General features: G+C 39.5%; 1 protein-coding gene across 1 annotated transcript in view; it reads left to right on the forward strand.

Annotated features, from left to right (window-relative positions):
• Positions 1–13,539, forward strand: part of RECK (reversion inducing cysteine rich protein with kazal motifs) — a 75,498-nt gene that overhangs the window by 58,439 nt on the left and 3,520 nt on the right. The window contains 2 exon segments of the mRNA NM_001002985.1: positions 11,638–11,830; positions 12,940–13,150. Coding sequence (NP_001002985.1) covers positions 11,638–11,830; positions 12,940–13,150 — 404 coding nt within the window.

The raw sequence follows: 13,539 nt of genomic DNA on the forward strand, positions 1-13,539 counted from the left end.
CTCTCTCTCTTTCTCTTTTTTGCCCTGTGTTTGTTTCTTAAATTCCATATCTGAGTGAAATCTTCTATGTCTTTCTCCAATTTACTTCCCTTAGCATTATACTCTTTAGTTCTATCTATGTTGTTGCAGATGTCAAGATTTTATTCTGTTTTATGGCTGAATAATATACCCTTGTGTTGTACACACACACACACACACACACACACACATACATACACACACCTCATCTTTATCCATTCATTCATCGATCGATGGATACTGGGCTGCGTCCATATCTTGGCTATTATAAATAATGTTGCTATAAACATAGAGGTGCATGTATGCCTTTGAATTACTGTTTTTATTTTTTGGGGGGTAAATACCCAGTAGTGAGATTACTAGATCATAGGGTAGTTCTATTTTTAATTTTTTGAGGAACCTCCATACTGTTTTCCATAGTGGCTGCACCAGTTTGCATTCCTACCAATAGTGCAAGAGAGTTCTTTTTCCTCCATATCCTCGCCAACACTAGTTGTTTCTTGTGATGTTGATTTTAGCCATTCTGACAGGTCTGAGGTGATATCTCATTGTAGTTTTGATTTGCATTTCCCTGATGATGAGTGATGAGCATCTTTTCATGTGTATATCGGCCATCTATATGTCTTATTTGGAGAAATGCCTGTTCTTGTCTTCTGACTATTTTTTAACTGGATTATTTGTTTTTTGAGTGTTGAGTTTTATAAGTTTTTTATATATTTTGGATACTAACCTTTTATCAGATATGTCATTTGCAAATATCTTTTCCCATTCTGTAGGTTGCCTTTTAGTTTTGTTGATTGTTTCCTTTGTTGTACAGAAACTTTTTATTTTGATGTAGTCCAAATAGTTTGCTTTTGCTTTTATTTCCCTTGCCTCAGGGGACCTTTCTAGAAAAAAGTTGCTACAGCCAATGTCAGAGAAATTACTGCCAATGTTCTCTTCTAGGATTTTTGTGATTTCAGTCTCACATTTAGGCCTTTATTCCATTTTTAATTTTTTGGTGTGTATGGTATTAAAAAAGTGGTCCAATTTCTTTCTCTTGCATGTTGCTGTCCAGTTTTCCCCACCATTTATTGAAGAGACTTTTTCCCATTGGATATTCTTTCCTGTGCCGTCAGAGATTAATTGACCATATAATTATGGGTTTATTTCTAGATTTTCTATTCATTGATCTATGTGTCTATTTTTGTGCCAGTACTATACTGTTTTGATTACTACAGCTTTGTAATATAACTTGAAGTCCAGAATTGTGATGCCTCCAGCTCTGCTTTGCTTTTTCAAGATTGTTTTGGCTATTCAGGGTCTTTTGTGGTTCCATAAACATTTTGGGATTGTTTGTTCTAGTTCTGTGAAAAATAGGGATTACATTAAATATGTTGATTGCGGGCAGCCCCGGTAGCACAGCGGTTTAGCACCGCCTGCAGCCCAGGGCATGATCCTGGAGACCCTGGATTGAGTCCCACATCAGGCTCTCTGCATGGTGCCTGCTTCTCCCTCTGCCTGTGTCTCTGCCTCTCTCTCTCTCTCTGTGTCTCTATGAATAAATAAATAAAGTCTTTAAAAAAAATAAATATGTTTATTGCTTTGGTTAATATAGACATTTTAACAGTATTTGTTCTTCCAATCCATGAGCATGGAATGTCTTTCCATTTCTTTGTGTAATCTTCCATTTGTTTCATCATTATTTTCTAGTTTTCAGTGTATAGGTCTTTCACCTCTTTGGTTAGGTTTATTCTTAAGCATCTTATTATTTTTTGGTGCAACTGTAAATGGGATTGCTTTCTTAATTCTCTTTCTGCTACTTTTTTGTTGGTATATAGAAATGCGACAGATTTCTGTAAATTGATTTTATATCCTGTGACTTTACTGAATTGTTGGTGGAGTCTTTCTGGTCTTCTACATATAGTATCATGTCATCTGCAAATAATGAAAATTTTACTTCTTCCTTACTGATTTGGATGCCTTTTATTTCTTTTTGTTGTCTGCTGTAGCTAAGACTTCCAGTATTGTGTTGAATAAAAGTGATTAGAGTGGTCATCCTTGTCTTATTCCTGACCTTAGGGGAAAGGCTCCGTTTTTCTCCATGGAGGATGATGTTAGCTGTGAGTTTTTCATATATGGCCAGTACTATGTTGAGGTATGTTCCCTCTAAACTTACTCTGTTGAGGGTTTTTATCATGAATGGATGTTGTACTTTGTCAAATGCTTTTTCTGCATCTATTGAAATGATCATATGGTTCTTATCCTTTCTCTTAATGATATGATGTATCACGATTGATTTGCAAATATTGAACCACTCTTACAACTCAGGAATAAATCCCACTTAATCATGGTGTATGATTTTTTTTAGTGTGTTGTTAGATTTGGTTTGCTAGTATTTTGTTGAGGATTTTTGTGTCTGTGTTCATCACCGACACTGACCTGTAGTTCTCTTTTTGTGGTGTCTTTATCTGGTTTTGGTATCAGGGTAGCTGGCCTCATAGAATGAATTTGGAAGTTTTCCTTCCTTTTCTATTTTTTTGGGATAGTTTGAGAAGAATAGGTATTAACTCCTCTTTTAAAATGTTTGGCAGAATTTGCCTATGAAGCCATCTGGCCATGGACTTTTGTTTGTTAGGAGTTTTTAAGATACTAATTCAGTTTCTTTGCTGATGAGCAGTCTGTTCAAATTTTCTATCTCTTCCTATTTCAGTTTTGCTGTATATTTCTAGGAATTTATCCATTTCTTCTAGGTTGTCCAATCTGTTGGCATATGATTTTTTATAATATTCTCTTATAATTATTTGTATTTCTGTGATGTTTATTGTTATTTCTCCTCTCTCATTTGTGATTTTATTTATTTGGGTCCTTTCCCTTTTTTCTTGATAAATCTAGTTAGAGGTTTATCAATTTTATAGAATTTTTTTTTTTCTAGCTCCTGGTTTCATTGATCTATTGGTTTTTAGTTTGGGGTTTTTTTAGTTTCTATATAATTTGTTTCTGCTCTAATCCTTATTATTTCCTTCCTTCTGCTGATTTAGGTTTTGTTTCTTCTTTTTCTAGCTCCTTTAGGTATAAGATTAGGCTGTTTAGGAGATCCCTGGGTGGCTCAGTGGTTTAGAGCCTGCCTTCGGCCCAGGGCGTGGTCCTGGAGTCCTGGGATCGAGTCCCACATCAGGCTCCCTGCGTGGAGCCTGCTTCTCCCTCTGCCTGTGTCTCTGCCTCTCTCTCTCTCTCTCTCTCTTTCTCTGCGTCTCGTGAATAAATAAAGAAAATTAAAAAAAAAAGATTAGGCTGTTTATTTGAGATTATTCATGCTTCTTGAGGTAGGCCTGTAATGCTATAAACTTCACTCTTAGAACTGCTTTCGCTGCATCCCAAAGTTTTTAGACTACTGTGTTTTCATTTTCATTTGTTTTCATGTACTTTTTAATTTTTTCTTTATTTCCTGATTGACCCATTCATTGTTTAGTACCATGTTATTTAACTTCCATGCATTTGTGATCTTTCCAGATTTTTTCTTGTGGTTGACTTCTAGTTTTCATAGCACTGGGTCAGAAGAGATGTATGGTATGACTTCAGTCTTTTTAAATTTGTTGAAGCTTGCTTTGTGGCCTACCTAATACGTGACCTATTCTGGAGACTGTTCCATCTGCACTTGAAAAGAATGTAGGCTACTATTTTTTGATGGAACATTCTCAATATATTTGTTAAATTCATCTAGTAAAGTATGTCATCAAAGCCACTGTTCCCTTGTTGATTTTCTGTTTAGCTGATCTGTCCATTGATATAAGTGGGTTGTTAAAGTCTTTACTTTGTATTATTGTCAATTAGTTCCTATATGTTTGTTATTAACTATTATATGTATTTGGGTGCTCCCAAGTTGGGTGCATAAATATTTATAATTGTTATATCTTCTTGTTGGATTTACCCTTTATGATTATATAGTGTCCTTCTTTGTCTCTTATTACAGTCTTTGCTTTAAAGTCTATTTTGTCCAATATAAGTATTGTTACTCCGGCTTTCTTTTGACTACATTTGCATGATAAATGTTTCTCTATCCCCTCACTTTGAATCTGCAGGTGTCTTTAGGTCTAAAATGAGTCTCTTGTAGGCAGTATATAGATGAGTCCTATTTTTTTTATCCATTCTATCAGCCTAGGTCTTTTAATTGGAGCATTTAGTTCATTTACATCCAAAGTAATTATCGATAGACATATAATTATTGCCATTTTATTGCTTGTTTTATGGTACTTTCTGAAGATTTCCCCTATCCTTTCTTGTCTTTCTCTCTTGTGTGGTTTGCTGGTTTTCTTTAATGATGTATTTGGATTCCTTTCTCTTTATTTTATTTTATTTTTTTAATTTTTTTATTTATTTATGATAGTCACAGAGAGAGAGAGAGAGGGGCAGAGACATAGGCAGAGGGAGAAGCAGGCTCCATGCACCGGGAGCCCGACGTGGGATTCGATCCCGGGTCTCCAGGATCGCGCCCTGGGCCAAAGGCAGGTGCCAAACCGCTGCGCCACCCAGGGATCCCTCCTTTCTCTTTATTATTTGCATATTTATTAGTGGTTTTTGAATTGTGGTTACCATTAGGTTTGTATATGACATCATCTGCATATAGCAGCCTATATTAAGTTGATGGTCATTTAAGTTTGAACTCATTCTTTATTCCTCTCCTCCCCACATTTTAGGTATATGGTGTCATATTTTACATCATTTTGTTTTGTGAGTTTTTTTTTTTTACTGATTTTTTTTTTTTTTACAGAAATACTCATTTTTACTGCTTTTGTGTTTCCTACCTTTACACTGTCATTTTTGGGGATGCCTGCGTGGCTCAGTGGTTGAGGATCTGCCTTTGGCTCAGGGCATGATCCCAGGATCTAAGATCGAGTCCCACATCGGCCTCCTTGCAGGGAGCCTGCTTCTCCTTCTGCCTGTGTCTCTGCCTCTCTTTCTCTGTGTCTCTCATGAATAAATAAATAAAATCTCAAAAAAAAATTTATACTATCATTTTTGGTCTTTATACTCAAAGAATACCATTTAATATTTCTTGCAGGGCTGGTGTAGTGGTCATGAACTCCTTTAGATTTTGTTTATTTGGGAAACTCTTTACCTCTCCTTCTATTCTGAATGATAGCCCTGCTGGATAGAGTATTCTTGGTTGCCGATTTTTCCCATTTGGCACTTTGCATATATCATGCCATTCCTTTCTGGCTTAGAAAGTTTCTACTGAAAAATCCACTGATAGCCTTATAAGGTTTCCTTTGTATGTAACAGTCTTCTTTTGTCTTGTAGCTTTTAATATTTTTTTATCACTGTTTTGCCTTTTTTTTAAATTTATGATAGTCACACAGAGAGAGAGATAGAGAGAGAGAGGCAGAGACATAGGCAGAGGGAGAAGCAGGCACCATGCACCTGGAGCCCGACGTGGGATTCGATCCCAGGTCTCCAGGATCACGCCCTGGGCCAAAGGCAGGTGCTAAACTGCTGCGCCACCCAGGGATCCCTGTTTTGCCATTTTAATTATACTATGTCTTGGTGTGGATCTGCTTTTATTGATTTTGTTGTGAGTTCTCTGTGCGTCCTGGATCTGGGTATCTGTTTCCCTCCCCAGATTAGAGAAATTTTCAGCTATTATTCCTTTGAATAAATTCTCTGACTCCTTTTTCTCTCTTCTTCTGGGACTCCTATAATATGAATGTTATTAAGTTTGATGGAGTCACTGAGTTCCCTAAGTCTGTTCTCATTTTCATAATTCTTTTTTTCTCTCTTTTGTTTAGGTTGATTACTTTCCATTACTCTGTCTTCTAGGTATTTAATTCATTCCTCTGCTTCTTCCAGCCTGCTGTTCATTCCATCAAGTGGGTTCTTCATTTAGTTTACTGAGCCCTTTATCTGGGCCATGTTATTCCTTATCTCCATGTTAAGGGTCTCACTGATGTCCTCCACTATTTTCTCAAGTTCAATTAGTATCCATATGATCATTGCTTTAAAGTCTTCATTAGCATGTTACTTATATCTGTTTTGCTTAGATCTCCTGCCATGGCCTTGTCCTGTTCTTTCATTTGGGACAGATTTCTCTGTCTTCTCATTTTGTCTAAGTTATTGTGTATTAGGAAAGTCAACTACATCTCCTCTTCTTGAGAGTAATGGCTTTATGAACAAGTCCTGTAGTGCCCTGCAGCATAGTGTATACCCTATTCCCCAGGGCCTGGTGCTTCTGAGAATGTCTCTAATGTGTGCTACATGTGTTCTGCTGTTATATCCTGGCCACTTTATCCTTCAGGCCAGTCATCTGCAGAGGACCCTTGCCTGTTGTGGGCAGTGTTTGGTCCTGGCCTGAATATGGGGCGTTTTAACTTGGTATGCTCTGGTCTGTTTGTGAAATGAGACCTGTTGCTACTGCTACTAGAACCAAGGCTGTGCAAAACTCCCACATGGGGAGATGCAGTGTGAGCAGGGGTTTGAACTAGTCTTGTGGGGGAGGGGACCTGCCACACTGGGACTCAGGCAAGTGTGACTGTAAGGGGGCAGTTCTACTGAAACATGATGGGGTGGGACTTGGTGTAAGCAAGTAGCAAATATTGGTGCTACACTGGTTCCCAAAGCTGACCCTATACTTATGCGAGGCAGGGCAGAAACATGGCACCTGCCAGCTCCTTTTTTCCCTGGAGGGATCTCTGTGTGAATGCTATCTCTCTGTGACACATACTGAGATGAATGAATAACCTCCCTACTGTGTGCCCAGGTACTCTTCAGATTGCTGTTTCCACAATATGTCTGCAAGCTATTTTCCCTGCCTTTTCTTCAAGAACAACTTCAATGTCCTCTGAGCTCTCCCAGAGCCAAGCACGTTGACCTTTAAAATTCCAGACTTTGGGGATCCCTGGGTGGCGCAGCGGTTTGGCGCCTGCCTTTGGCCCAGGGTGCGATCCTGGAGACCCGGGATCGAATCCCACGTCGGGCTCCCGGTGCATGGAGCCTGCTTCTCCCTCTGCCTGTGTCTTTGCCTCTCTCTCTCTCTCTCTGTGTGACTATCATAAATAAATAAAAATTAAAAAAATAATAATAAATAAATAAATAAATAAATAAATAAAATTCCAGACTTTGGGCAGCCCCAGTGGTGCAGCGGTTTGGCGCCGCCTGCAGCCCAGGGCGTGATCCTGGAGACCCTGGATCGAGTCCCACGTCAGGCTCTCTGCATGGTGCCTGCTTCTCCCTCTGCCTGTGTCTCTGCCTCTCTCTCTCTCTGTGTCTCTATGAATAAATAAATAAATAAATAAATAAATAAATAAATAAATAAATAAATATCTAAAAAAAATAAAAAATAAAATAAAATAAAATTCCAGGCTTTAAGCCTCACTGGTGGAAGAACTCACAAAATTCGGTCCCTCTTGCCTTCCAATTCAATTGCTCTGGGGATTTGTTTCCTCCATGCACTCCCCTGTGTACTAGTTTGTCTCTCACCTTTCTCCACAACTGTGGCTGCCTCCCCACCACAAGGGGCCACAATCCATTTCTCTCCCAAGCCATGTCTCTGGACTTCCTACCATCTTCTCTACCTTTAGTTGTGGAGTTTGTTCTGCTAGTCTTCAGATTGATTTCTAGAGTATTTAGGATGGTTTGATAGTTAACTAATATATTTGTGGGATGAGGTGAACCTAGGGTCCTCCTACTCTACCACAATCTTCCCCAATAGCTCCTTATCTTTTCAACTGGAGATCAGCACTTACTAAGCATCTATTATATACAACCCAGTGAAATACAAAGATGAGTTAAGAAGACCTCTGCCCTAAAGAGTTTGGAGTCTACAGGGAAAGAGCCATGTAAAGCTGTTTGGTAACATACTATCTATGATTGGGGGCCCAGAGTGGAGTTGATGCAGCCTGGGGGAGTTCTAGGAAAGCCTCTAGAGGATGTAATACTCAACTAAAAAATGAGGAGGAAATTGCTAGCAAGATTGACAGTGGAGGAAAGGTGGTGTTGGTGAAAGTAGAAAGAACAACAGGAGCAAAGATCTTGGCTGCTAGAAATGAGGAAATAACATGGTATCTCCCAGGAGCTATAGCACTTCTATAAGACCAAAACGGAAAGTGTGAGGCACAGAATGGTAGCAAATAAGATGAGAGAAATGGATGTATTCTCAGTATTAGCTATTTATACCTGATAGTAATGGATATTTTCTTCTACTTATCTATCTCTATTTTAGGGACTGGACATGAGAAATCTCTGGAAATGCAACTTCAGTTTTATGTGAAGTTATTTGTTTAGGGGCTTCTTTCTCTGCAGTTTCCTCATGAACTGAAAGTACAGTTGACCTAGACTTAATGAAGGAGCCATAGGGCAGGAGTCCTGCAGATTCATTTAGGGTTCTAGAACAGAAGTTTTACTAGCCTTCTCGGAGACCTGAACAGGATACATCCTCTCCTTGTGAAGGATGTTGTAGAAAAAAAGCAATTGGTTCTCCATCCTGAAAACCCTGATGCAGTACAAAGCAAGGGGAAGATTGTCACACATTAAAAGAAATGGCAAAGAGAACTGATCACCCATCTGGCAAAGTTTATACCTTGAAAAAAGCCCAAAAATTTCCTATGGAAAGAAGACAGCATACTGGGAATAAGAAATAAGCTGATAGGGTAATACAGTGTGTTGAAAGGTAACTTGAGGGTTGTTTTGGTATTTGTTTGTTCATTTGTTTTCTCTATTAGCTAACCCTTCTGAACAAGGTTGTTTCACTCTTATAACAATAAAATCTTAAAGTGGGAAGGTCTTGCTGGGTATAATATAAAACCAATATAAAAAGAAAAGATTGAAAATAATATAAAACCAATATAAAAAGAAAAGATTGAAAATCACAGCTACATGAAAATGAAAACTTTCTGCATGATAACAAATGACAAACTAGAAAGAATATCACAGAGAGAGGGCTGATGTCCTTACAATATAAAGAGTCCCTACAAATCAACATGAAAAAGATCAGCAGCCTAACTTAAAAATGGGCAAAAATAAAAAACCTAATAGAAAAATGAACCAAAGATATAGACGTAGAAAAGCACAAATAGTTTTTAAACATTTAAAAAGAAGCTTTTATTAGTTAGAGTAACTCTAACTAGTATATACAAACACAAAAATATCAGTACCTTAATATAATAGAAGTTCAAATATAATCCATTTGTGTGTTCAGCAGGTGGTTTTCCACATAGTGATTCAGAAACTTAAGATCTCTCCGTCTCTTGACTCCCAGCTTCTGCAGACTCATAGTCCTCCATACCTTTTCCATCTGGCCAGCTGATAAGAGAAGGAAGATGGAGAAGGTTGCTCTTGAGAAGTTTTTATAGGCCAGATTTAAAAGTGACATTCAGGGTGCCTCAGTGGCTCAGTCAGTTAAGCGTCTGCCTTCGCCTCAGGTCATGATCCCAGGGTGCTGGGATCGAGTCCTGAATTGGGTTCCCTGCTCTGTGGGAGCCTGCTTCTCCCTCTGTCTCTACCTCCCTCTCTCTCTCTGTCTCTCATGAATAAATATATAAATTTTTAAGAAAGGGGCACCTCAGTGGCTCAGCAGTTGAGTGTCTGCCTTCGACTCAGGGTGTGACCCTGGAGTTCCAGGATCGAGTCCCATGTCAGGCTCTCTGCAGGGCGTCTGCTTCTCCCTCTGCCTATGTCTCTGCCTCTCTTTCTCTGTGTCTCTCATGAATAAATAAATAAAATCTTTTTTAAAATAAATAAAATTTAAAAATAATAAATTTTTAAGAAAAATAAATAAAACTGACATTCATTCACCTCTACTTCCAGCCATATTCCCCTACGTAGAACTCAATAATTTGGCCACAACTACTGCCAGGAAACCTGGGAAATATAATCTAGATATGTGCCCAGGAAGAAAATTAAATGAATTTGGTGAACATCCAGCCAGTGTACCACAATGCTTCACCTATCTCATATTAAGAAAAATGAAAATTAAATTAAAACTACAATTATACATCATTTTCCATCTACCAGATTGACAAAGATAAAAAAACTGACAACATAATGTAAGGAAACAGGCACTTCCACTCCCACCCAAGGGGGGGAAGGGAGGGTTGGTACATTCTCTATGGAAGGCAACTTGGCCAAGCCTATCAAAATTTTGAATGGACATACTCTTGACTCAGCATATATAAATGTTTATACTTACATAAAGGATCTCTGGAAGACTAAACAAGAAATTAATAATAGTAGCTGTCTCTGGGAAAGGGTTAGGGTGGCTGGGATGGAAGAGAAGGAGATAGACTTATTTTCCACTATACACGGTTTTGTATCTTTTCAGTTTCACCATGGGCTTGTGTTATCTGTTCAAAATATAATTGTTTAAAAAATACAAAGTTGTATTCATTCATCAAATATCTCCTGATGTACCAGCCATCTTTCTAAACGCTAGGATACAATAAGCAAGACAGAATTCCTGCCCTAATCATGTTTAATTTAGCTCCTTGGATTCTCAACTTTCCAATGGATCTTACTTCTCTGTACTCAGAATTGATAGTTTTTACTTCAAAAATTACCAAATGTCTCCTGATATCCTTGGTTTTCATCCCTCCATGTTAATGGATAGTAAGTTCTAAATATTCTTTTCCATTATTTCTTTTCAAATGTCTTCAATTTCCAAAAAAACCATAACCATATGCATTCTAACTTAAATCTTGTCAGAAAAGGTGGCCATAGTGGTGGTCATTTCAGAGCAGGAGGCTTATCCCTAAAAAGAGAAGTAATTTCCTTTGAAATTAAAATAATGCTAGTGGCTAAATTCTTCTGCTTTTATTTTATAGACCTAATATTTGTATATTCTGTTATTTCAAATGCCCAGTGAAAGCTAAAGATTTTAATAGGTCTTCTTACAGAAAGTTATAAATGCCCAATATAGAAATGAAAGAACAGAAAAGTCTAAAGAAGAGCTATCATATCCATCCCCTCTGAAGAAGTTCAGAAATTGAGAATAAAGCAAGGCCCTGATGTGACTAGGAAAACCCAGCTACAGGGGTGGCATTCTCTCTGTGAATTGCAGCCAGCCGGTGGCAGGTCCTCAGTCCATAAACACAGAAGCTTGAATTTCTCAGCACATACTAAAAAGCCTTCTCTTAAGACAGACTCATATTAGCCAAGCTGAAAATGAAACCCAGAAAATGCTTCATTTATTATTGACTAAAAGGCCTCTAGCATCAAACCCCAACCCACCTGATGGCCTCATATCATGCCACTTTTATCCCCATGACCTTGGTTCCTGCCCTCAGGGTCACTACCCCTTTCCTCTAGCACTGTCCCTAGCATCACACCTTTGCTCATGCTGCTCTGTCAGCCTGGCAGGCCTATGCAGTCCTCCTTATGCTCCAGGTGGCAGCCAGGACACCGCTTCCTCCTGTTGCTCCCTCCAGGCTCCCAAATCAGAATGACTCATTCCCAAGAGATTTTGTGTGTAACTTACTAGCTCACTTTGTATGCATGCTTGACTCTCCCCCTTACGTAAGTTCTTGGGGATAGGGACTGTTTCTGATTTCCCTCTTGATTTTTCCTCAACTTTTTGTACCTTGTCAGTGCCTTACTGGCCCCATCATTGCCCCTCCCAGCATTGGCTGATGGTGTCACACTTGTGTTTTTCAGATGCATACCCAAACCACAAGTTTGCCTGACGACTTTTGATAAATTTGGATGTAACCAATATGAGTGTTTGCCAAGACAGCTCACCTGTGACCAGGTTCGCGATCCTGTCTGTGACACAAACCACATGGAGCACAGCAATCTCTGCACTTTGTACCAGAGGGGGCAAAGCCTCTTATACAAAGGCCCTTGCCAGGTACAGTTGTTTGGCTGACATAACTCAAGCACACTGAGCCTAAAATCAGTTTCTGATCTTATATGGGTGAGGCAGCAGTAATACCACTTGGGAGTCTTTGTGAATTCTATCAAATCTAAAGAACTAAAATGAGCCATCCCAAGACTGGTTTTTTCTCCTAACTCTGGAGGGCCTTCTTGCTAGTGCTTATACCTCTGTACGTCTAGTGGACAAGCAAGAATCAAGTGGCTTCCTGCCGACCACCATTAGGAAGAGAATACGAAGTTACACACCCCTAGTACGCATCAGTAACGTTTTCACTTCCCCTTCTGTGGCCATCATTAGAAAACAGCCTGGGAAGAATGCAAGTTAAAAACACCAAGAAAACAGTCCCTTCCCACTCTTTCCACTGAAGTCCCACTCATACTACTGAAGAGTAAGTGAAAATTTCTCCAAGACTTAGTCTTTTTACATCAATTTATCTCTCAACCTTTTACATGTATCACTGCATGGCATCCCCTGCCTGTAGCCAACCAACACCTGACATGATTGCTTCTCATATCCTGGTCTTCACCAGCAGGAAAATTGCTTCAGCTTGTCTTCTTAGGTTTGTTTTCCCTCAGAGCTGGTGTTCCAAGTACACTGATACCATCTACCCTGAATTCCCAGTCTTTTCTTCCTATTTGTTCCCTCTCACTGACTATAAGCTTTGTCTTACTTGTCCTAACCTACCTGATGGGGCCAGAGTCTCTGCCCCACTGATCTCTCCACTCTTCCCTCTGCCTATCCCATACTCAGCATGAAATGATTAGGCTTCTGAATTTTCATGAAGATTGATCTTGTTTTCTTCAAACAGGTATTTCTGGAATAATAGAAGTCTGGGGTGAAGGGGGGCAGTATCTCATATCCGTTCACAAGGAATAAGCACCCAAGTCACAGAGAGGCTCAGAGTCATCATTTCAATTCATCTCAAGACAGCCCTATTGACCCCACCCCCAACCTGAAGTTTAGGAGCTTAACTAAGAGGGTCCTGGAATTTTATACCTGTGTCTTTTTCCTTTCTATTCTGTACTCTTGGTTAGAAAAAATGTACTATAGAGGTTTACAGGCTAAATGTGCTTTGTTGTCAGCCCTTCTGCAGAGCCACAGAGCCCATCTGTGGGCACAATGGGGAAACCTATAGTAGCGTGTGTGCTGCATACTCAGATCGTGTAGCAGTCGATTACTACGGGCCCTGCCAGGCTGTCGGGGTCCTCTCAGAGTACGGTTCTGTAGCCGAGTGTGCTGCTGTGAAGTGTCCTTCACTCTCTGTGACTGAGTGCAAACCCATCATCCCACCAGGTAGGTGGCAGGATTTGGAGTAGGGCAAGGGTGGGACTGGGGAGACCTGCTTATACACCTCCATAGAGTAGGTCACTCAGAACTGAGGGTTGACCTATTTACTTAAGTTTTTCAGAAAGTTTGGCTTGGGGCACCTGGGTGGCTCCGTTGGGTAATCAATCCTTCTCTTGATTTCGGCTCAGATGATCATGATCACGAGGTCATGGGATCCAGCCCTGAGTTGAACTCCATGCTGAGTACAGAGCCAGTTTGAGATTCTCTCTGTCCTCCTCCCTCTGCCCCTTCCCCCACCCCTGCTCTCCTTTTCTCTTTCTAAATAAATAAATAAAATCCTAAAAAAAAAAAAAAAAAAAAAGTCTTAGCTTTACCTGATGCTGATTAGATGTATT

The sequence above is a fragment of the Canis lupus genome, chromosome 11, assembly GCF_011100685.1.
Source record: "Canis lupus familiaris isolate Mischka breed German Shepherd chromosome 11, alternate assembly UU_Cfam_GSD_1.0, whole genome shotgun sequence".
NCBI lineage: Eukaryota > Metazoa > Chordata > Mammalia > Carnivora > Canidae > Canis > Canis lupus.